Below are 21,264 nucleotides of genomic sequence, written 5' to 3' on the forward strand. Positions count from 1 at the left end.
TACCTGGCCACAGTCCTGTGGCCAGTGGAGCTGTCTTACCTCTCAGATAAGCAGCAAGAGCTGTTGAGGGGAAGAATCAGTGGGAAGGTTCTGGAAGGGGATATGCCTAGCTCTCCAAGTGAAGGAAAGAGCAGACTAGGCTTCTGTGAAGAGCCTGCAGGGGCTGTGTTGTGCATCTTAGGCATAGAGGACTGGGCTTTGATTCTGGACAAAGATGAAAGTGTAATTAGTCATCGATCCCTGTGCCACAAATCCCCAAACATAATGGGTCACTCTGAAGGCTGCCTGGAGCAAAGAGTTCTGAGTGTGGGAACTGAGAAGTGGAAGGGTGAGGAAAGGACCTAGGAGAGTAGCGGTCTGCTGGGGAGGGCCTGGGGATCCCTATGGATGCCTTTCTGGAAACTGAGCTCCCTGTTTATCTCTGCTTACTGGTTAGGAGTTAGGGTCTCCTCGGGCAAAACTGTGGTGTGTTCATCACCTTTGTGTTACAACAACAAGTACCTGACACAGTTTGCCTGTGGGGTTTGTCTGGGCTCAAGATTCTAGAGCCTCAGGTTTAAGGTTGGGAGGCCCCAGTCATTAGAGCCTCTGGTGATGAAGACCCATGGTTGGGGCATGTATCAGAGTGAACAATTATATCTGAAACCAATAAGGAGAGAGAGAGAGAGAGAGAGAGAGAGAGAGAGAGAGAGAGAGAGAGAGAGAAAGGGACAGAGACAGAGACAGAGAGAGACAGAAAGGATAGGTCCTGCCACCCTCTTCAAGAGCACATGCCAATGACTTAAGCACTTTCCACAAGGCCCACCTCCTGTGGTTCCACAGCCTTTTGATAGTGCCACATGGGTCTTTGGTGGACATTCAACATCCACACAGCAGCATGTGATTTCCATGCAGCCTACCATCCTGTCGCTCCTTCTCAACCTCTCCGTCATACACTGCCAGGGGTCACATCAGTGTTCCTTCAGGCCAGGCAGTGCATCATGTTTCATAGCAAGGTTCTCTTCCACCCAGACTCGGTGTTGTCCTCCAGCCCCTTGGCAGGTGACCACACTCACCAGGGTCAGAGAGGTACCAGGCTTGGCCCTGAAGAGAGTAGGCTAGTTAGAAACTGTGGGTCCCGACCCATGGGCCAGTCTGTGATGCCCGTGTTCACAGCACTCTTTGACTGCTTTGGGTGGCTGGAGCAGTTTAACTTCTCTATGCTCTCCTCTCCTCATCCGTCAGCTGGCAATGACAATGCCCGTCACTGGTCAGGAGGTGACTCCCAGAGAGAACGCAGGGGTACAGCACACATATTTGGTCAGACTTACATTCCTGAGTTAAAGGCCCGCTTGGAGGGGCCTGGAGTCTACAGGAAGTCTGTTTCACCTTGATGGAGGCTGTGGACTGACGTTTCTGCAGGAATGGCTGTAGGAAAAGGTAAAGGCCAGTAACCCAAGCCAAGCATCCTATCTAGGGCCTACTGGCCGCACACCAAAGGGTTTGTTTACAAGAGAAAGAGTGGGTCTATTGGATGAGCAATCGCCTCCTCCTCTCCTGTCTCCCCTCTTCTCCTCCTCCTCTCCTCCTCTTTGTTCTCTCCTCTCCTCCTTCCTTTTCCTACTCTTCTTCCTCCTTCTCCCCCTCTTCCTCATCTTCTAAAGGAGGGGGATCTTTGCACAGGAGTGGCCTTTCTACTTTTCATGCTCTTATAAGAATCTTGTACTTTTCACTCACTTGCTCGTCTCATGCCTGGTGGCTGTCCTTCACTGCCTGCCCGTGAGCAATCACCCTAGCTGTTCTGCTCTGGGTGGAGGAGTGTGAGTCTGGCCCCTGTGGCTCATTGTTTGTTTGGATGTTCTAGTTCCCTCGGCCGGCTACTACCCGGCAGCTCACCCGTCCATTTCCCCAGGTTTCCTGTGTTTGCAGTTCGGCTTCTCAATTGTACCAAGGAGATAAGCCACATATAATATTTAGACTTCTGATTGCTGAGAAAGAAATCAGCAGGGTCAGAGCAGGAAGCCAGATTGGAGGATTAGATTCCAGGCCTGAATGTTTTTCTTTTCCAATAGTTGCAGTGGTTTCTCATTGACCCTTCTTTCCTTGTGCATTGTCAAAGAGAGTGAAAGTATGGTTTTGTACTCAGATAAGAGCGTCCTGAGAGAATGGAGGTGGCCGGGGGAAGAATCCCACCCACTTCACCCCAGCCAGGTCAAGGCATTTGACATACACGACCACAGTGCTCTGTTTGTTCAACCATGGTGACTTGAGAAAAATAGTTATTAAGAAAGGCCTTCCTGTGACATTGCTGGATTCCAGGACATTCACAATGGGCTGCGGTGACCCTTGGCCCCATCGTGTTGCCGATCAGCTGTCCACCAGATTCTTTCCATGTTTGCCCTTTGCATGGTATGGGAGAAGATGTGTCGAGAGTGATGTAGGGCCTACCTATTTCTTTCATGTTCACCAGGCTGGGTTTGGTCACTGGCCATCCTACCATCCTGAGAGGGAGCGGTTGCCTTGGGGACCAGACAGACACTTGTTCCTTGGGTACTGGCCTTTACCCGACCTTCAAATATTCTCAAGGCAGAGCCGCACTTGAATTCAACATTGTACCTTTAGCCTGGTCTAGCCCTCCTGTTACTGAAAATACGGACGAGAGGGCAGACACTGGGCTCCTCTGTCCCTTGTCCCTGTCGTGTGGGCAGCAGGACGCACGCTGCAGCCTTTCAGGATGTCCAGGCTATGTTAGGACTCAGCACCAGCTCTGGAGATGGGCTGTGGGACGCTCTCAGGGGTGCTTCCAGGGGCAGATGTGCTATGGAGAACCTCACCTTGGCTGAGTGGAGTCAGGGTAGTGGGTAGCTAGAGGCCACTCTTTCATGGGACACAATTTCTATTGAATTCTCCACAATTTCTAATGGTGGAGATGAGAGAAAGTGGCACAAACACTCAGCTAGAGATAGGCAAGGGAGCACGATGTCTGTTTTAGCTATAGGGTCCATTTAGGATGGAGTTTCCCCAAGCTAGGTGGAGACATTGGCAGGGCCTCTTCTGCATGGGTGTCTTCTAGGGCATGTGTGGCCATGGCTGAGCCCCTGGAAGATGGAGTGGCAAATCACAGTTGTGTAGGAGGGGGCATGTAGAGTCCCCATCTGCAGATGTATCAGCCTGGGCTGGGAGCTGACCTTGTGAAGGTCATGTCTCGTCATGTCATGTGCAGACAGCTTCCTTACCCCTGTCCATCTCCCCCCAACCCCCACCCATCCCTGAACAGGTTTCCCTGTTGGCTAGGCTAGGGGAAGGAGTGGAGTCTCTGATTGGCACTGAGCCAGGGTGCCTTTTCTCATCTCTGCCTCTGGCTTTTAGCCTTCATGGCTCTCCTGGGTTGGGACTGCCCCCATATCCCTCCACAGGCCAGTTCAGTGAGAGCTGTGCTTCTGGGCAGTCTCCCCTGTCCTGTGGATCAGAGCTCTACCCAGGCTTCCAGGCTGCCACCTGCAGCTGTCCTATAGGGGAGCATAGGGCCCAGGGAGCAGGCTTCAGGAATTAAGTCAGGTGCAGGAGCTCAGAACTGGGAGCTGCAGGTTCGGGCCCTGACTCCACCATAGACTGAAATCAGCTTTGTATTCATTTTCCTTAGTTGCTCTGTTTGTAAAAGGGGCGTCCATCTGTGACCAACTCTGACATCTTGTTTGAGAGTGGAAACTAACTGATTTAGAGTTCTTTGCCAGTACTCGGTTTTGATTGTCATGGGGGAAAGGGCACCTGGGAGCTTTGGGGGAGGGGCACCCTGATTTTACATGCACCCTACCTTGCCAACTTAGAGCCCCTCCCCTCCCCTCTTCTCCTGGGTCCCTCCAGGGGAGTGTCTTGTCACAGGCCAATCCCACTTTAAGAGCTTCGACAACAAGTACTTCACCTTCAGTGGGGTCTGCCAGTACCTGCTGGCACAGGACTGCCAGGGCCACTCTTTCTCCATTGTCATAGAGACCATGCAGGTGAGCTTGGCCGGGGCCCGGGGGGGGTGCCCGCAGGTGAGCTTGGCCGGGGTGCCCGCCGGGAGGCTGCAGAACCTCGTGGTGAGAGGTTGTCCTGGAGGCTCGAACATTCCCGTCTGCAGTGGCCTCATCCAAACCCAGGCTGTCTTTCCCTTCTTAGCCACTGGGAGATGGCCACCTTCTTCCTCAGGAGGGTTAGCCCCTCAGGTCTAGTCTGGGGCTCCCTAAACCGCTGCTCTTTGAAACTGAGGGCAGATTGGGGTGGGGAGCAGCAGGGTCCCCTCCTTTATGAGTGCCATGGTACAGGTGTGTATTCTCCAGGTAATAAAGCAGGGATGGGACAGTGTTGGGACTTCTACCCTGGGGGAAGCCCCCAATTGTTTTGCATTAATAGGCCCAAGGAATAAGAAGAGCTGAGGGCTTAAGGTTCATTGTTAAAAAAAAACCCATACAAAGATGGGAAAGGGTGTGAGTATGGCTTGACTTAGGACCTTCTTGCACAGCTCTGGGAACCCCATGCTTACAGCATCTGTGAGAATGGAAGTGTGCTATTCAATGAGGCCCGCACACTCTAGAGTTGAGGCTGGGCGCTGGGCTGGTAGGGCTGTGGTAAGGTCACTCTGCATTTCCACTCGTCAGTGTGCCGATGACCCCGACGCTGTCTGTACCCGCTCAGTCACTGTGCGACTGTCTGCCCTGCACAATAGTCTTGTGAAGCTGAAACATGGAGGAGGAGTCGCCATTGATGGCCAGGACATCCAGATCCCCTTCCTGCAAGGTGAGCTCATGACCCTGTCCTCCATACTGGGTCATCTCTTCAACATCTGTCCCTGCCCACTGAGGGCACCCACTCCTTTCCTGGGAACCTGATGGAGATGTAGCTAGGGAGGGGAATGGTAGCCTGGGTACCATGTCTCTGCAAGCAAAGGCTTCCTGAAGCAGAGGTTGACCTACTTGAGAGGTCAGGGGTGACTGACAAATGGTCAGTTCAAAGGATGCTACTTGGGGCAAATGCCTCATGAGAAAAACCTTGTCCCATGTCGTCACCCTGGTCCCATTAACTGACTTTGTATCGCACAACTCCTGAACTTTACCTTGGATCTCTCTCCTCCATGACTCTTGGCTGTCCTGTAGCCCATAATCCTAGCTTAATACACAGTGGATGAACTTGGCGAGTGAGCACACTGTGTATTCACGTACATTTATGCTGAGTGTGACTCCAGGGAGCTAATGTATTCCTCCAAAGCGAGGCATAAGCTTCCTCACATCCACCCTCCCACAGCAGTAGCCTTTGCTACCTTCAGCTTTGCACACAACGTTGTTCAGCCAAAGGACTGTAATCCAGCCTGGAAGCCAACAGGGGCCCAAGCGTGCTCAAGAATCAGGTTTAGTGGTTGTTATAGACACTTTCTGTTGCTATGATGAAAAAGAAAAGAAAAAAAAAAGAAAAACAAAACAAAAACAACAACAACAACAACAACAAAAAACTGATCAAGTTCCACTTGGGAGAAAGGATTTGTTTCATCTCATACTTCCACCTCATAGCTCATCACTGAGGGAAGTCAAAGCAGGAACCAATGCGGGATCCTGGAGGCAGGAGGAAGGCTGTTTACTAGCTTGCATTCCATGCCTTCAGTGACTTTTCTTATACCTCTCAGGGTTAGCTGCCCAGGGGTTAGCACTGCATCTCCCACATCATACAGCATCAAGAGAATGTCACAGACATGCCCACAGGCCAATGTCATGGAAGCATTCTCTCAATTGAGGTTCCCTTCTCCCAGGTGACTCTAGTGTAAGAACACCTGAACAGAGGATTCCCTCAGCCTCAGACTCTGGCTTGAAGTTAGGATGCTGGAGCCTCTGCTGCCCCCTTAGGTCATAAGGGGAATTACAGGTTGTGGCCGACCAGCGTCTCCTCTGGGAATTTCTTTGCCTCTGTCTACCCAGTTCACCACTCCCAGCCCCCCTTCCCAGTGTCCAGCCTCACAGACACCTGTGTCTGTCTTTCACTCTTTGCTTGTCATGCCATGATACTTTGAGACATCACAGATGCACAATACACCTGTCACCTCCCCATCTGAACCTTCGTCCTGTCCTCTTCTAGGCGACCTCCGTATCCAGCACATAGTGATGGCTTCTGTGCATCTCAGCTATGGGGAAGATCTACAGATGGACTGGGATGGCCGCGGGCAGCTACTGGTTAAGGTAGGTACCCTTTCTAAGCTACAGCCATTCTGGAGCCCGACCTTTACAAAGTACCCCTTGTGCTCTGGGTAAAATGGCTTTGTGTGGTAGGAGAAGAATTTCTTTCTCCTCACACTTTACACCCCCAGAGCAAGGAACAGGCCTCTCTGTGTGTGAGAGGCTGATGTGTGTTTCCTGGGTGCTTCTTGTTGGCCCTGGGGCTTCTTCCTTCTGGGGCTTGGGTATTGTGCTGATCTCCAGACTGGATGTCAGTCCCCCGGAGAACTGGCATTGAGGCCAGTTTCCTGGATCAAGAGGTGTCCCTGGACACTCACTGTGGGGAGCAAGGGAAGAACCAGATTGGAGCCCCAAGCTCAGACCCAGTATCCTCCCATACAGCATCTGGAGAGAGCCACAGGGGGATCTTCCACATTCCTTACTGAGAACTGAGCCGACGCATGTGTGGGCCGTGTCCTCTGGAAGGTCTAATCAGATTGGACAGTAACATACATTTCACTGGGCTTCCAGATTTGCTGACCTTGCAAAGTCCCTAGCAGGTAAAGAGCAGGAATCGCTTTCACTAGTGCTGTTTCATAAGGGAGACAGCCAGGGGACATGGAGAGGTACCAGAAGCCCACACTCAGTCACAGCCAATGACAGTTAGTTCTCTGGCCAGTGTCCTTCTGTTAGCCCATGGTCCTCTCTTTCTGGTCTCAAGATGCTGTTAGAGTCTTAAAAATGATGGAGGAGAGTCCCCGAGATCTTTAGTGAGATTATATCTACTAACATCAGATTAATGGTTAAACCAAAGCTGAGCAGAGTGGCACATCCCAGGGCGAAGGAGAAGGAGGAGGAGGAGGAGGAGGAGGAGGAGGAGGAGGAGGAGGAGGAAGAGGAGACAGAGGCTGGAGGCTAGCCTGGGCTACCATAGTGAGTTTCAGCCAACGTGAGCTCCATAGCAAGACCCATCCCAAACAGCAGAGGAGTTAACCAGAGACATTAAGACACACATGAACTCATTTATAATGTAACACTAAACCTTGTTACCTAGTAGGCATTTGTAAGCACTTTCTTTTGGAAAAATAAGTTAGACGGGGATCAGGAGAAAACACTAGGCAGTAAGAAGAATGCCATGGCTGTAAATCTCTTTGATTCGTTTAATAGAAGACAGCTGGATTCTCATATCTACTTCTGCAATCAATCTGCTACAACATTTCACATCACAGGGCCTCTGGAAAATTCCACTGTGTCCTTGTATGACAATGAGAAGGGAAGGGCAAGAGCAAAATCATGTAGCTATGAAAATATTCAGTCTCAAAGACCCCTGGAAAGGGCCTCAAAAGACCCTGATGCGTCGTCAAGACCACACTTTGAGAAATCTCAGGATGCCTGGAGAGCCTGCTCCATGTCCTGGGATCCCTGCTCCCCAGCGTCCTTGGTGTAACTCTATGGTGGGGGTTGCAAGTCCCTATGAGATGCTGTTCTTCCATTCCCGTGTGGCCACGTTCACTCTCCCATTGCAGAATCTCCGAGAGAGATCCACATGGACTCTATTTTTCTTTTGTAAAATAACTGTGACCATAGAGCAGGGAGCAGGCAGAGCCAGGAAAGCCTCTTGGCCCATTTCTAGTTAGAACTAGAGACGGGCTCTGCTAGAATCACGGAGGCATGGCTGGTAGGGATGTGTCAACGTCAGTTGGTTACAGACCTTGGCTCTCTGGGTCTGGGTCCAAATTGCCTTCTGCTCACCAGGTCTCCAGGGAGTGCTTGCTGGGAGTCTGCCTTCCCAGCATCCACACTGGTGCAGGGTGGGTGTGCTGGCTTTGTGTGGTTTCTGCTCCTGTACCTCCTGTTCTAGGCAGCTGCCTGCCTTTACAGAACAGGTTATTCTGTTCTTTGTCTCTCTGAAGAGGAGAAAGTTCTACGTTTATCTGTAGAAATGGGCATTAGGGTTTGATTAGTTTACCTGAGATGAAGAGAACATATGAGTAAGATGCAGGACAAGGTCAGGTGACCTCATGGCCCATGGGAGTATTCTATTGTTAGTTTTACTCTGAAAAGGTGCATTTGTGAGGAGCAGGAAGGTGTGGGGGGCATTCAAACTGCCCCTTGGGCCTTGGGAGAGGAGCTGGCTGGAGGCAGGCAGGCCTGGGGCTGCAGACAGGCTGCAGGGGGCCTCACCCTCTTTCCACCTGTGTGTGATATGCATGCCTTGACCACAGGCAGTGGGGACATGGTCAATCAGCTCAGGTCAACCAGGACTTCCACACAGGCCAAGTTCGGCCTCAGCAGAGTCCTATGAAGACCTGAGACAGTCCCCACTGTCATAGAGCTGAGACCTGTTTTGAATAGTGTCTTCTCAAAATGCTCTGCGAGGAGACACTGTAGGGTCTGTGTCCAAGGTCAATGTCCCTGGGTACACCCTCTCTTCCAACTCCTGACCATGCTGTCCCCTGAGACAGGCCAAGGGCACAGAGAGGAAAAACATGTTGAGAGCAGGGGTGGGTAGTGATGGGAGGCTAGAGAGCATGGTCAAGGGAAACTCGGGGAGCCTGAGGGCACCTGATGTGGCTAAGAAGGGCAGGAGGGAAAGATTCTAAGAAGTGGGGGAAGCAGAATGAAGGCCTGTCACTTGCTGCCACTTTGCTCAGGCAGCCTTGACAGACTTCACTGTGTTTTATCTGGCATCGGGCAGAAGCTCTTTTATGGGTGGTCATTTATTTTTCCATTCATCCAAACTATCCATTCAAGTTGGCAAATATTAGGGTGTCCCAGTAAACTTCCTGTGTTGCAGACTTTTGGGCAGGGCTGAGTTCACTAAGGACCAGCCCTATGGATGTGACTAACGCCTTTATAATGAGCTCCAGGGAGCCAGCCAGCCAGCCAGCCCTTTCGGTCATGAGCCCTGCAGCAAGAAGCCATGAACAGGGCATGAACAAGCATCTATGAACAGGGCCCCTGCCGGGTGCTGCCTCTGCTGGTGTTTGACCTTAGCTCCTAGCCTTCAGATAATACCGTTTCTGTTCTTCATAAGCTCCTCAGTCTATGGTATTTCGTTACAGCAACTGGAATAGCAGATAGACACCGTCGTTTTAGAGATGATGAAGGTCCAACAGTGAAATGGCAGGCCAAATGCTCACCTTATTTAGTTTGAATTCTAATGAGGAAGACAGATAATAAAACAAACAACTCCATTAAGTCATCTAGTAGAGAGAGAGAGCAGGGGAGGGCCAGGGAGGGCCAGGGAGGTTTAGTTCTAAGCAGGGAAGTCAGGGAAGGCCTCGGTGCCTAGTGTGTGTGACCCTTGGCCTTTGTAAAACAAACAAAGAAGCTCCACTCTGTCCACCTTTCTTACTTGCATTTATGTTTGTGGGTCTGGAACCTTCCATATGTACCTGATTAAGTCACAGCTGGAAGCTGTAAGGGGCTCCCAGAGGTGACTACGGGAGTCCAGGCCTAACTTGTCAGGCTTTGGGACATCAGAGGAGTCACCTGATCTCACTGATTACCCACAGAGCTCGAGTGGGCTCTGGAGTCTGGTCCCTACCACCTCTTCTGATCTGCACCATAGAAACCAGCAGTGCTCCTCTGCCTCCATTGACTACTTGGTCCTGAATGTAAACCATGGGCTCAAACCTCTGGCTCACCCCTGAGGTCTGATCAGAGAGTGAGTGATGGGCTGGAATCTGAGCCCTGCTTCCTCCCCAGCATCCTCTTTAGGAGATTAGAAGAAAGGTATTGCTTCTGGACATCAGACCTGAGCTCTGTGGGGCTTGGGTTGCCCTCGGCTCAGTCTGCCTTGCCCATGTGACCAAAACCTGTTCAGCGGACAGTTCATTCTTCCCCTCATTGTTCCATAGCTTATGTGCACTGGTAGGCACGGGTATACAGAGCACATGAATCTGAGGGTCAACCTGCTTCCTCCTCCCAGCCCTGCCACTCTCTCTGGGATCTTATGCAAGTCCTTTTTCTCCCTGGGCCTCCACTGTGCCTTCCAAAGTGACTACATTATATATATGTAATTCTTAAATATTGTTGTTAATATATTCTCAATCAACATAATAATATAGAATGTGTTTATAAATAAATATATTATGTATTATAATTTACACAATAATTGATGAATATAGTTCTCAGAATTATCTGGCTGACTGTTCTCTGACCAGTGACTGAAGAGCAACGTCGAGCTGGTCCCATGCACTGTATAGTTTGCAGGTTCCCTCTTGTTTGCAGCCCAGAGCTTAGTTGCTGTAGTTATTTATTTTTCACGTGGGGCAATGGTTTGATTGAAACGGTCTCATTAGCTGAGTGAAACCACTGCTGTGTTCCGGGACAGCTGCTCTAAGGCTGTCTGTCTGTCTTCTGCAGCTATCCCCTGTCTACTCTGGGAAGACCTGTGGCTTGTGTGGGAATTACAACGGGAACAAGGGTGATGACTTCCTCACGCCCGCGGGCCTAGTGGAGCCCCTGGTGGTGGACTTCGGAAACGCCTGGAAGCTTCAGGGGGATTGTCTGGACCTGCAGAGACAACACAGCGACCCCTGCAGCCTGAACCCACGTTTGAGTATGTGAGCCCCAGGATCGGGGTCTCCCATGCTCCAGGGATTCCATGGGACAGTGTACTGTGGGGGAGGGAGCCAGAGATACAATTGACCCAGCCTTTACTTTGACCATTGGCGTTTTGACCATATCTACGTTTGCCTCATTTCCTTTTCAAAGTCTGTTTATTAAACACTCTCCATATATGAAATCTTGAGAAAGAAGAGACTATTGTGTCGATTCTGAACCTGGAAGGTCTCAGTCTCGAGCAGGAACGGGCTCTAGAGTTGAATTATTGAGTGATATGCATGGCAGTGGCCCTGTGCAGACACAGTGCTCCAACTTCTCTGCTCTTCTTAGCTTCTGCCACCAGTCAGTGGGTGTTTGGGAAACGCGTTCTTTACCTGTAATTGAGTCAAACATGGGCAGAACACTGGCTCCAGAAGCCAGACCCAGAGAGACTAGCTTTTGCAGTAACTGTCGACGGAAAAGGCAGCTGGGTTCTGCTCCTGGGTGGGGGTGGGTTATGGGTGTGAGAATCCCTTGTGGCTGGCCCCAGAGGCCTTGGCCGGGCGCTGTCTTATCTGGCACTGGCTCTTCTCTCTCCACAACAGCCAGGTTTGCAGAGGAGGCTTGCGCGCTCCTGACGTCCTCCAAGTTCGAGGCCTGCCACCATGCTGTCAGCCCTCTGCCCTACCTGCAGAACTGCCGCTATGACGTCTGCTCCTGCTCTGACGGCCGGGATTGCCTCTGTAGTGCCGTGGCCAACTATGCTGCGGCGTGTGCCCGAAAAGGCGTGCATATCGGGTGGCGGGAGCCAGACTTCTGTGGTGAGTGCCCCATAACCACTTACTCTCGTTTAGGTAGCCCACCCAAACTCTCTGGCACCCCATGGGTCTACTCCACCTGGCCTTTTCAAAGGCACTTTCTTTGAATTATTTCATTTGGAAACAGGCCCCAGTGACGAACTTGGGCCTACAGTTTACTTGCAGCCATTTCTCCGACCTTCGGCTCTTGGCTGGTGATCGGGTGGGTTCATGCATAAAAGCAAGGAGAACCCCTCTGCAGAAGCCATGGAACCCTGGCATGAGCCTGGGCCTAGCTGAGATTGCCTGTAACTGCTACCACCTAGTGTTCATTCCTTGTATGGTCAGGCTGTGGAGTGAGTTTGGGATGCAGGAATCCTTGAGTCCTGGCCACGTCTTTGACATTGTATGAAGTTATTCGACGTTGAATGAAGTCATTGTTCTAGTTGACTTTGCATCTGTCCTCTGCTGTGGTAGACTCTGCCCGTGTGCTATGGTCCCCTGGGCAGCCTGACTCTGCTTCCTGTTTTGTTGTTGTTCCTCTGGAGACATTTGGCCAGTGTCCAGGCTCAGACAGCTGGGAGACAGAATCTCGAAGCTTCGTTTCCGGGACCCCCCTCAGAGATGCACATCAGCCACACCACTGAAGGGATCAGGGCAGGGATAGTCGAGGAGCACTCTCTGGGGAGGGTGTTCTTGACCAGAGTTTCACAAAGGCACATTTGTGGCAGAGACAGGTTAGCAGAGCAGAGGTGTGAGGCAGAGAGTCTGCAAGAGTAACAGGCGGAACTCTGACTTTTAGGGCGGCGGCAGGTGTGTTTGGAGACTGCTGTGACCACCCCGACGGGCGCAGGGAAACAGTAGTTAGGAGCAGTGGTGAGAAAATGTGACATCATGCATTTGCAGAGAAGCACATGTGCCAGTGCTGGTGCCTCACGGGCTTGTGCTTAGTGTAAGCAGTCTCTTCCAGGGAGGACCGGATGATGGAAGATGGGATGAAGGAGACATGTTGTCCCTTCTTCTTCCCTCCAGCCCCAGGATGGAAGGAATGCTGAGAGCCCAGAGGATGGAGTCCAAGCTTTTCAGGAAGTGCACCTGTGGTCCAGCAGCCCTGTGACCCCAAGTCCTTCACTGGAGGGCTCAGAACTTGCGTTCCCCTCTTCATGCCTGCCTTCTAGTTACGGGGACCCAGTCAGTGGTGTGCTGTTTGTGAACAGGCTTCTGTTGCCCACCAGTATTCGGAATTCTGCACTGGCTGTGTGCAATGCGATGGCATCAGAAGGCTGTGTTAACGTAGGACATTCTCCCTGCAGGCCAAGAGCCTTCGGGAACATTCTTTCCTCTCTTAGGAGCAGTTGTTCTTCACCTCCACAGAAGAGAGTGTGGGTGACGAGCTGGTGCAGTAATCGGAGTGACTCAGTGAAATGGCTCCTGAGCCTTCTTGAGACAGCTGCAGGTGCCGGCTGGCAGGAAGGAGGTGTTTAAGGACGAGAGGGACCTGTCCCTATGACTTTATGTGACTGATGGTCTTGGCTTGCTTCTCTGAGCCCAAGGAGAGTGGGCCAGCCCCCTGGCTTCCAGCCCCTGACTTTCCTAGGTTTACTGCTTCCTGGTCCCCGACCTCTCTCTTCCTTCTTGAGAAAGGGACCGAGCTCCCAAACCACTCCCTTCATTCAGAAGAATGTCACGGGGGACAATCAAGGACATGCCATGCAGCTGCTTTTGTGTAATGCCCCAGACAGACTCGGGAGCAGCACACACATTTAAAATGCCTGTTTCTTTTGGGGAGACATGGGCTCCCTGAAGGCAAGGCCCAAGTCTTTTTTATCGGTGTCCCCGAGCCTCACACAGCCCGGGCATATCCATACATCCCTGCTGAACTGAGGTGCGCATGGTTTCCCGAAGAAAGAAGGTTTGAGGAGAAACTCCATGAGCCTGGATGCCAGCTCTGGAGATACTCTGCTGGTGGGGAGGGGAGCCCTCGACTCCAGCGGCTCTTCACCAGATGAAAAGTGCCCTGGTTATTGCACATGAGGTGGATTGAGGGCAGTTACTGACTTTTTGGGGCTAGTGTGCCCCAATGTCACCCTACCTTTGCTCTATACATTCATTCAGGGTCCCAGCCTCTCTACTCCTCCAGAAGAAAGCAAGCCAGTGACTCATGTGACTAGGAAATCTACTGCCTTCCCAGTTAACTTAAGATACAAATCTGAGGTGATGGTAGACGGGAGAGGCTCAGGGTCTCTTCAGAAGTTCATGGCCAGGGATGACTCTAACAGCTCCTATGGGATGTGGGATATTCTGCCTGTGGGCATCTGCCGGAGAAAGGGACTGTCACAGAGAAGGAAGGTTCTGTTGTCCTTGGAGGTTCATGCCCAGAGCATAGCTCTCATTTCCTGTACAGCAACCACAGGCAAGCGCAAAGGGCACCATCACCTCTCTGTTCTTCTTACCTTCCCACTAGAGACTTTTATCATCAGTATGTTCATTAGACTACAGGTTCATGATGGCCACAGTGCAGGAAGGGAGGGTCAGGTCTTCTGAGGCTGAGCTCTTTCTCGAGAACATGGCTCCCATCTTGAGTTTGCTGAGCTGGGCTGGAACTCCCTTCCAATGTCACAATGACAATAGCAGTGAACATCTGTGCCAGGTTGGCTCATCTAACCTCCACAAAGACCCAACAGACACTATTGCCACATTCCGTTGAGGATGGTGCTCAGAGTTCCATGCTAACTAGTGGAGCTGTGATTTGAACCTGTGGACGTGGGGCATAGAGCCCATTCTCTAGCTGCCTTAGCATTTTGTTCTACATAGCCATACAGTATTTCTCATTTCTATGTGAAAGCCCCGGCACCAGGGGTGGTGGTGAGGGCTATATGAGCAGACAGAAGCTGCCCACTTTGCTGGGAGTATGTATACATGTCCCTGCTTGTAGCTTGCATGTCCTCAAAGGGACTGTTCCCTTCTTGAAGCTTTAGGGAGGCAGAGAGTTGGGCTCAGATCTTACTTCTGCTCCCAGAGAGGCCAGACCCTTAAGCTTCTTAGCTCAAGTGTTGGTTTCTATGAGTAAGAGCATAGGAAAGGGGTAATGGGAGCTAATTCAGTGAGGAACAGAGTATGCAGTAGGCACTCAGAGATTGTAGCCATTATTGTCCTTCTCTCTGTGGAGATGCTCCTGCCCACCACTCCCAGTTCTTTTAGATATTTAAATTCACCAGGACTTTAATGTTCTGGACTTGGAGAATTCTCAGGCAAGGAAAGCCTACTCTTTCTGGGTAAAGAGTGAAAATATGTGTACCCATAATTTGGATGTACATTTTTGCACCTGAAGATATACTTTTGCTCAGAGTGGGAAGGGATGGTTATGACCATAGGTTATAGCAGTGGTCACAGCTACAAGGTACAATATCTGATGCCTTCCTCCATCTCCTGTCTCCAGCGCTGGGATGCCCACAGGGCCAGGTGTACCTGCAGTGTGGGAATTCCTGCAACCTGACCTGCCGCTCCCTCTCCTACCCGGATGAAGAATGCAATGAAGTCTGTCTTGAGGGCTGCTTCTGCCCCCCAGGGCTCTACCAGGATGAAAGAGGGGACTGTGTGCCCAAGGCCCAGTGTCCCTGTTACTACGATGGTGAGCTCTTCCAGCCTGCAGACATCTTCTCAGACCATCATATCATGTGGTAGGTGCATCCATCCATCCATTCATCCGTTCGTCCATCCATCCACCCATCCATCCATCCATCCATCCATCCATCCATCCATCCATCCATCCATCCATCCATCCATCCAGGCTATGAGCCTGAATGCCTGGGAGGACAGTGACGACTTCCTTGGTGGCAGAACTGGACAGGCCTCAAAGGGAAATGGCTTATCCAGACTTGCATACCAAGGTGGACGCAGAGCTGAGAGTCCTCCCAGGTCTTCAGTGTCCATATGAAACAATGACCTCTCCGTGCCAACATGGGAATTCTTGAGCTTTGCTATCTACTCTCATATGCTAGGCCCCACTTCCTCTTTTCTAGAATGGAAAACGGAGGTGTCCCCGTCCCCTCCCCTCAGATTCTTTCTAGTGTCCACAGGCACTTGGATGAGAAAATTAAGGCACAGCAGCTTCACGCCAGTGCTTTGCCCGTTAGTGTGTTTTGAGTTGCTTCAACTAAATGCTAGAGATTGGGTCTTTTATAGAATAAGAAGTTTCTTTTGGATTCTGGTTCTGGAGGCTGAAAGAAATGTCCAGGCTTGAGTATCTGCATCTGGAGAGGGTCTCATGGCATGTGTGAGACATGTCTAGGACATGAAGTAGCTTCACATTTTAACCACTTTTCTCCCAATAACTCTTCTGGTCTCTTGAGGCTAACCCACTGCCCATGACCTGGGCACTAATCCTACCTACAGATGATGCATCTGTTAGGTCCCTCTGTCTCTCCTGGAGTCAGGGTGGGATCAGGGTCAGGGACTGTTAAAATACTCAGGAGGACCGATGATTCTTTTGCAGCAGGGTTGGAAAGATCTTGAACAGAGAACAAAGCAGAGAAAGTGTAGCTTCAGGGAGTGGGTTCTGGAGAATGTGGGGAAATGTTGACAGTGTTGACGTGAAGACTGTTAGGTCTTGGAGCAAGCAGTCATAGGGAATGGAGAGCAGGGACCCAAAGCCAGAGCCTCTGGAGATATGCCTGGACCAGCAAGTGCTGCAGGGCAGCAGACGGCACTGTGGGTGCTCTGGACTCTGAACCCGACTGCCTCAAAGACAGTGATGGCAGGTGGTAAGAGTTCTCTCTGAAGTGCAGCGGAGATGCTGGCCTCACTGACTAGTTTCCAAGAGGACATCGGATGGATGAATGAGCCCATAGCTTAACTTAGGGGGATGGAATTTGAGAACCCCTGTAGAACTGAGGGTAATGGGGTCACTAGGAGACACGGACTGGAGAGAGGACCAAGTCTAGAGTGTGGGAACTGCTCAGAGGGAGGGAGGGAGGAGGATGATTCCAGGAGACAGTAGGGATGGAAGGTGAGCAGAAAGGGCAGAACCAGGAAGTGCAGTGTCACAGAAATGGAAGGAAAAACAGTTGTCCCTTCATGGTCGTAGGGCCTTGGCTTAGGCCCCCCTCAGGTACCAAAATCCATAGATGCTAGAATCCTTCACCTGCAATAGCGCAGGACTGTATATGGCCCAGGTACATCCTCCTGTGTATGTAAGTCATCTCTAGATGGCGCTCAGTACCTACAGTGTGACAAGTGCTGTGCCTGCTTGTCCCTCTGCTTAGGCAGTGCAGGGAACAAGGCCTGTCACATGCAACGCTGACATAATTCATTTCCTCCTGAATGTTTTCCATCCATGGCTGCTTGACTTTGTGGATGTGGATCCCAGGGACACAGAAGGCACATACATGGTCACAACACCTGCTGTGGGCTGGATCTTTTAGCCTTAGCCCAATCAAAGGATTGCCTGGCGATACTTTCCAAGTGTTTCCCTCTGGAGAACAACACTGTTGGACAAGTAGGGCTTGCTTCTCCCCTCAGCAATTACCCCCACCCCCTTTTTAATTATGCTAAGAAAGACATGAAGCGATGGGCTGGGAAGATGGCTCAGCAGTTGCAATGCTTGCTGTGCGAGTGTGAGGACTGGGCTTGGGATCCCCAGACCCCAGGAAAATGCTGAGTAGGCGTGACCTGCAATTACAGCTTATGAGTCAGAGAGGGGATCTCCAGACCAAATGAGCTAGAAAAGACCAGCCATGGTGAAGAGCTCTTGGCTGAGAAATGTTGCCTCAGTCGATAAGCAGTCAAGGATGAGTCCCAACATCAGCCTCGGGCCTCCATACATGCCTATAAATATGCACATGCACCCACACAAGTGTGTCCACATACATGGATAGTATGTGTGCACACACAGACTCATGACAATGGAAACATTTTAAAAAGACATGAAATTTGCCATCATACATCCTCTCAGGTGTACCAGTGTCATTAAGTACATTCACACATTGTGCAACCAACTCCTCCCCATCTATCTCTAGAACTTTTATGTTCCAGAAAGGAACCGTGTCCATTAAATAGTAACTCTTCATTGCTTCCCAGCCTAAATAGCCACTTGACTTTTTCCATTATGAATGTGGTTACTTGAGATATCTCATATGAGTGGAGGCATCCAACACTCATCCTTTTCTTTGTGTCTGGCTTATTTCACTTACGTTAATGTTTCCAAGGATCACTCTTGTTGCTGTATATATATACAAACCCTGTTCCTTTAAAGACTGAATGGTATTCCACTGTGTATACATACTACCTCTTGCTTACCCATTCATCTGTTGGTAGACACTTGGCTGCCTGTGCCTCTTTGCTGTTGTGAATAGTGCTGCCATGAACATTGGTGTTTAAGTGTCTGAGTGTGCTTTCAGATTTGGGGGTGGTATATACCCATGACTGCAACTGCTGGATCGTATGGTAATTCTATTTGCATTTTAAAGAACTACCAAACTATTGTTCCACTGAGGCTGCAGCATTGAAATCCCCAAGAGCAATGGACCAGGGTAATCATTTCTCTACAAACTCCCTGGCACCTCTTATTTTCTGTCTCTCTTCCTCTTCCTCTACCTCCTATTCCCCTATTCCCCCTTCCTTTTCTTCCTCCTCCTCCTCCTCCTCCTCCTTCTTCTTCTTTTTCTTTCCCTCTCTCTCTCTCTCTCTCTCTCTCTCTCTCTCTCTCTCTCTCTCTCTCTCTCTCTCCCCCACCCTGTATTGAGTGTGTGTGAGAGTACAGGTACATCTGTGTTAGAGCACATGTGTGAAGGTCAGAGGTCAGTCTTGTGTGACAGTCCTCTCCTTCCATCTTATTTGAAACAGAGTCTCTTGTGGTTTGCTACTTTGCATACGCCAGACTAGCTGGACAGTAAGCTTCTGGGGATTCTTCTATCTTCTCCCACAGTCTCTCCATGGGTGCATTGGGATTACAGGTGTGCTACTGTGTCTGGCTTTACATGGGTTCTGGGGTTTCAAATATAGGCCCTAATACTTATATAGCGGGCCACTTCACCCACTAAGACATCTCCCAAGCTTCCCTCTTTCTAATAGTGATCTTACTAGGTATGATGCAGTATCTCATTGTGCTTTTGATTTGCATTTCTTCAGTGATTAAGGACCTTGAATAGCTTTTCATGTGTCTGCTGGCTATTTGTAGATTTTTTTTTTTAATGTATCTACTTGAATCTTTCAGCCAGTTCTGAACTGGATAGTTTATTTTGTTATTGAGTTATTGAAGACCTTTGTATATTTTGAATATATAACTTGCAAATGTTTCCTCCCATTCTGTGACTTTTTTCCCCATTCTGTTGTTAGTGCCTTTTGGTGCAGAAAATATTTTAATTTTGATATAATCAATTTATCTGTCCTTTTAATTTATTCCTTATGGTTCTTTATTATAGCCAGGAAATCAGTGCCAAATCCCAAGTCATGAATATTTACCCCAATGATCCCTTCTTTACTAATGTTTGGATCTTTGATCCATTTGGCGCTCATGTCTTGTATATGGTGTAAGGTTAGAGTCCAGCTTCATCCTTTCCCAGATGGAACTCCGGTTTCCCGGCACCGCATATTCTCTTTGCCTTGTCTTGGCACTGGTGTAGAAATTCAATTGACCGTCTAGGCGACGGCTGACTTCTGAGCTGTTTATTTAGCTGGTCTGTATACCTGTCCATCTGCCAGTCCACATTGTTGTAATTACTGTAGCTTTGCAATAGGTTTGGAACCAGAAACTGTGGCTGCTCCAGCTTTCTTCTTTGTTGAGATTGTTTTGCTGTTCAGGGTGCTTTGAAGTGCCGCATACATTCTAGTCTTAGTTTCTGTAGAAACTGCCGTTTGGGATTTGGTTCAATCTGTAGGCCACTTGTAGAGTCTTGTCATCCTATTGTTATCCTTCTGATCTAGATGCAAAGGGTGTCCATTTACTTAGGTCTTCAGCTTTCTCAGCAATGTTTTGTAGTTTCTTAGAGTGTTTTGTTAGCGCATATTAGTTGTGCCAAGTCCCGAGCCTGCCTGTGACATTTTCACATGTGCACAGTCTGTACTTTGAACATACACATCATCTTCTTACTTCTCTTTTCCTCTCCCCCAGCCTTCCTGTTCTTCCCTAGCAGTCCCCTTTCTGCTATGATGTCTTCTTTCTAGATTGCACCCATGAGAGCAAGCATGCTTCGCTCATCTTTCTGAGCCGGAGATTATTTCACTCAACACAGTCACCTCCAGTTCCATCCACTTTCCTGCAAACAATATGAATTGATTCTCCTTCATGGCCAAATGATACTTCATTATGTGTGTATCCTACTTTTCTTTGTCTGTTCATCCACTGATGCACCTGGGCCGATGCCATAGCTTGGCTGTTATGAAAAGCACTGTGTAGATACCTCTCTTGAATGCTGACTTTAAGAGATGTAGGGCGGGGTTGGGGATTTAGCTCAGTGGTAGAGCACTTGCTTAGCAAGCGCAAGGCCCTGGGTTCGATCCTCAGCTCCACATACAAAAAAAAAAAAAAAAGATGTAGGGCAGGGTTGATACCACTGGACCATGGTCATTGAATTGTGAAGTTTCCACAGTGGCTGTGTTCATTTACATCCCCACCAACAGTGTGAAAGACTTTCTTTTTGCTCCACATCTTCACTACATTTGTTTTTCTTTTGTCTTATTGGGGACAGGGCTTTACTTTGTGGCTCAAGATGGCTCAGTTTGTGGCCCCAGCTTGCCTCTAGCTCATGGCTGTCCTCTTGCGTCAGCTTCTCGAGTGCCAGGACTACATGTATGAGACACGTGCCTGGCTTCATCATCATTGCCATGCTGAATGGAGTGAGATGGGATCTCAGGGCAGTTTGGATTTATATTTCCCTTGTAGCTAAAGAGTTTGAACATTTTTTCATGTATTTCCTGAATGTTTGTATTTCTTTTGAGATCTGTTTGTGTGTTCTTGGCCCATTTGTTTCTTAGATTGTTTGTTCATTTATTGTTTAATGTTTTGGAGTTCTTTACATACTCTGTCAGATGTGTGTCTGGTAAAGCTTGTCTCCTGCTCAGTAGGGATTACTCAGTTAACTCTTTGCTGTGCAGAAACTTTAAAAAATTGCTTTGTGTGTGTTTATGTGTGTGTGTGTTTGTGTGCTCATGTGTATGTTTGTGTGTGTAAATGTATATGTGTATGTGTACACTTACATGTCTTGGGTAGGAGTGACTTTAGTTCTGGGGAAATGGTGTGCAAGGGCCCTTGGGTTTAAAGAGAGCAGTGCATCTTAAGATTCACAGATGGCCACTAAGCTGGTGAAGAGGGAGGAAGGCAGCAATCAGATAACATGGATTTGCCCTTTACTGGAGAGTCTATTAAAGGGATGCTCTTGAAGGATTTCAGGCAGGGGCACACTCACAGTTAAGGTTTGAAAAGATATTTGGCTTCCAAGAGGAGTACTTAGTGGGAGGTGAGATTAGATGCAGGGATAGTTAAGAGACACTTGCATGGCCCAAGCAGGCGGGGATGACATCTCATCTACTGGCACTAGAGGTAGCAAGCAAGTAGGAATTGAAGTCAATGTCAGAGGCAGTCCTGGGTGGTGGTAGATCTGATGCAGAGGGTGAAATGGCAGTGTTGGGAGGAAGCCTGGATTCTGAAAGGGAGTCACATTGAATGGGTGGGGATACCAGCTCACAGACCAGTCTTGGTAGAAACCTGGGGCCTGGTGTGGACACACTGTGCCTGCAGTGTCTTTGAGACACTAAGG

The 21,264-nt window shown here is 49.6% G+C and overlaps 1 protein-coding gene across 1 annotated transcript in view; it reads left to right on the plus strand.

Annotated features, from left to right (window-relative positions):
- The window catches only part of Vwf (von Willebrand factor), a 133,782-nt gene that overhangs the window by 40,992 nt on the left and 71,526 nt on the right, over positions 1-21,264 (plus strand). Inside the window, exons 11-16 of the mRNA XM_036181447.1 lie at positions 3,844-3,980; positions 4,620-4,758; positions 6,085-6,185; positions 10,533-10,728; positions 11,318-11,533; positions 14,949-15,189. Of these exons, the coding sequence (XP_036037340.1) occupies positions 3,844-3,980; positions 4,620-4,758; positions 6,085-6,185; positions 10,533-10,728; positions 11,318-11,533; positions 14,949-15,189 (1,030 nt within the window). The remainder of the gene's footprint in view (positions 1-3,843; positions 3,981-4,619; positions 4,759-6,084; positions 6,186-10,532; positions 10,729-11,317; positions 11,534-14,948; positions 15,190-21,264) is intronic.

Source organism: Onychomys torridus, chromosome 3, assembly GCF_903995425.1.
Source record: "Onychomys torridus chromosome 3, mOncTor1.1, whole genome shotgun sequence".
NCBI classification, from domain to species: domain Eukaryota; kingdom Metazoa; phylum Chordata; class Mammalia; order Rodentia; family Cricetidae; genus Onychomys; species Onychomys torridus.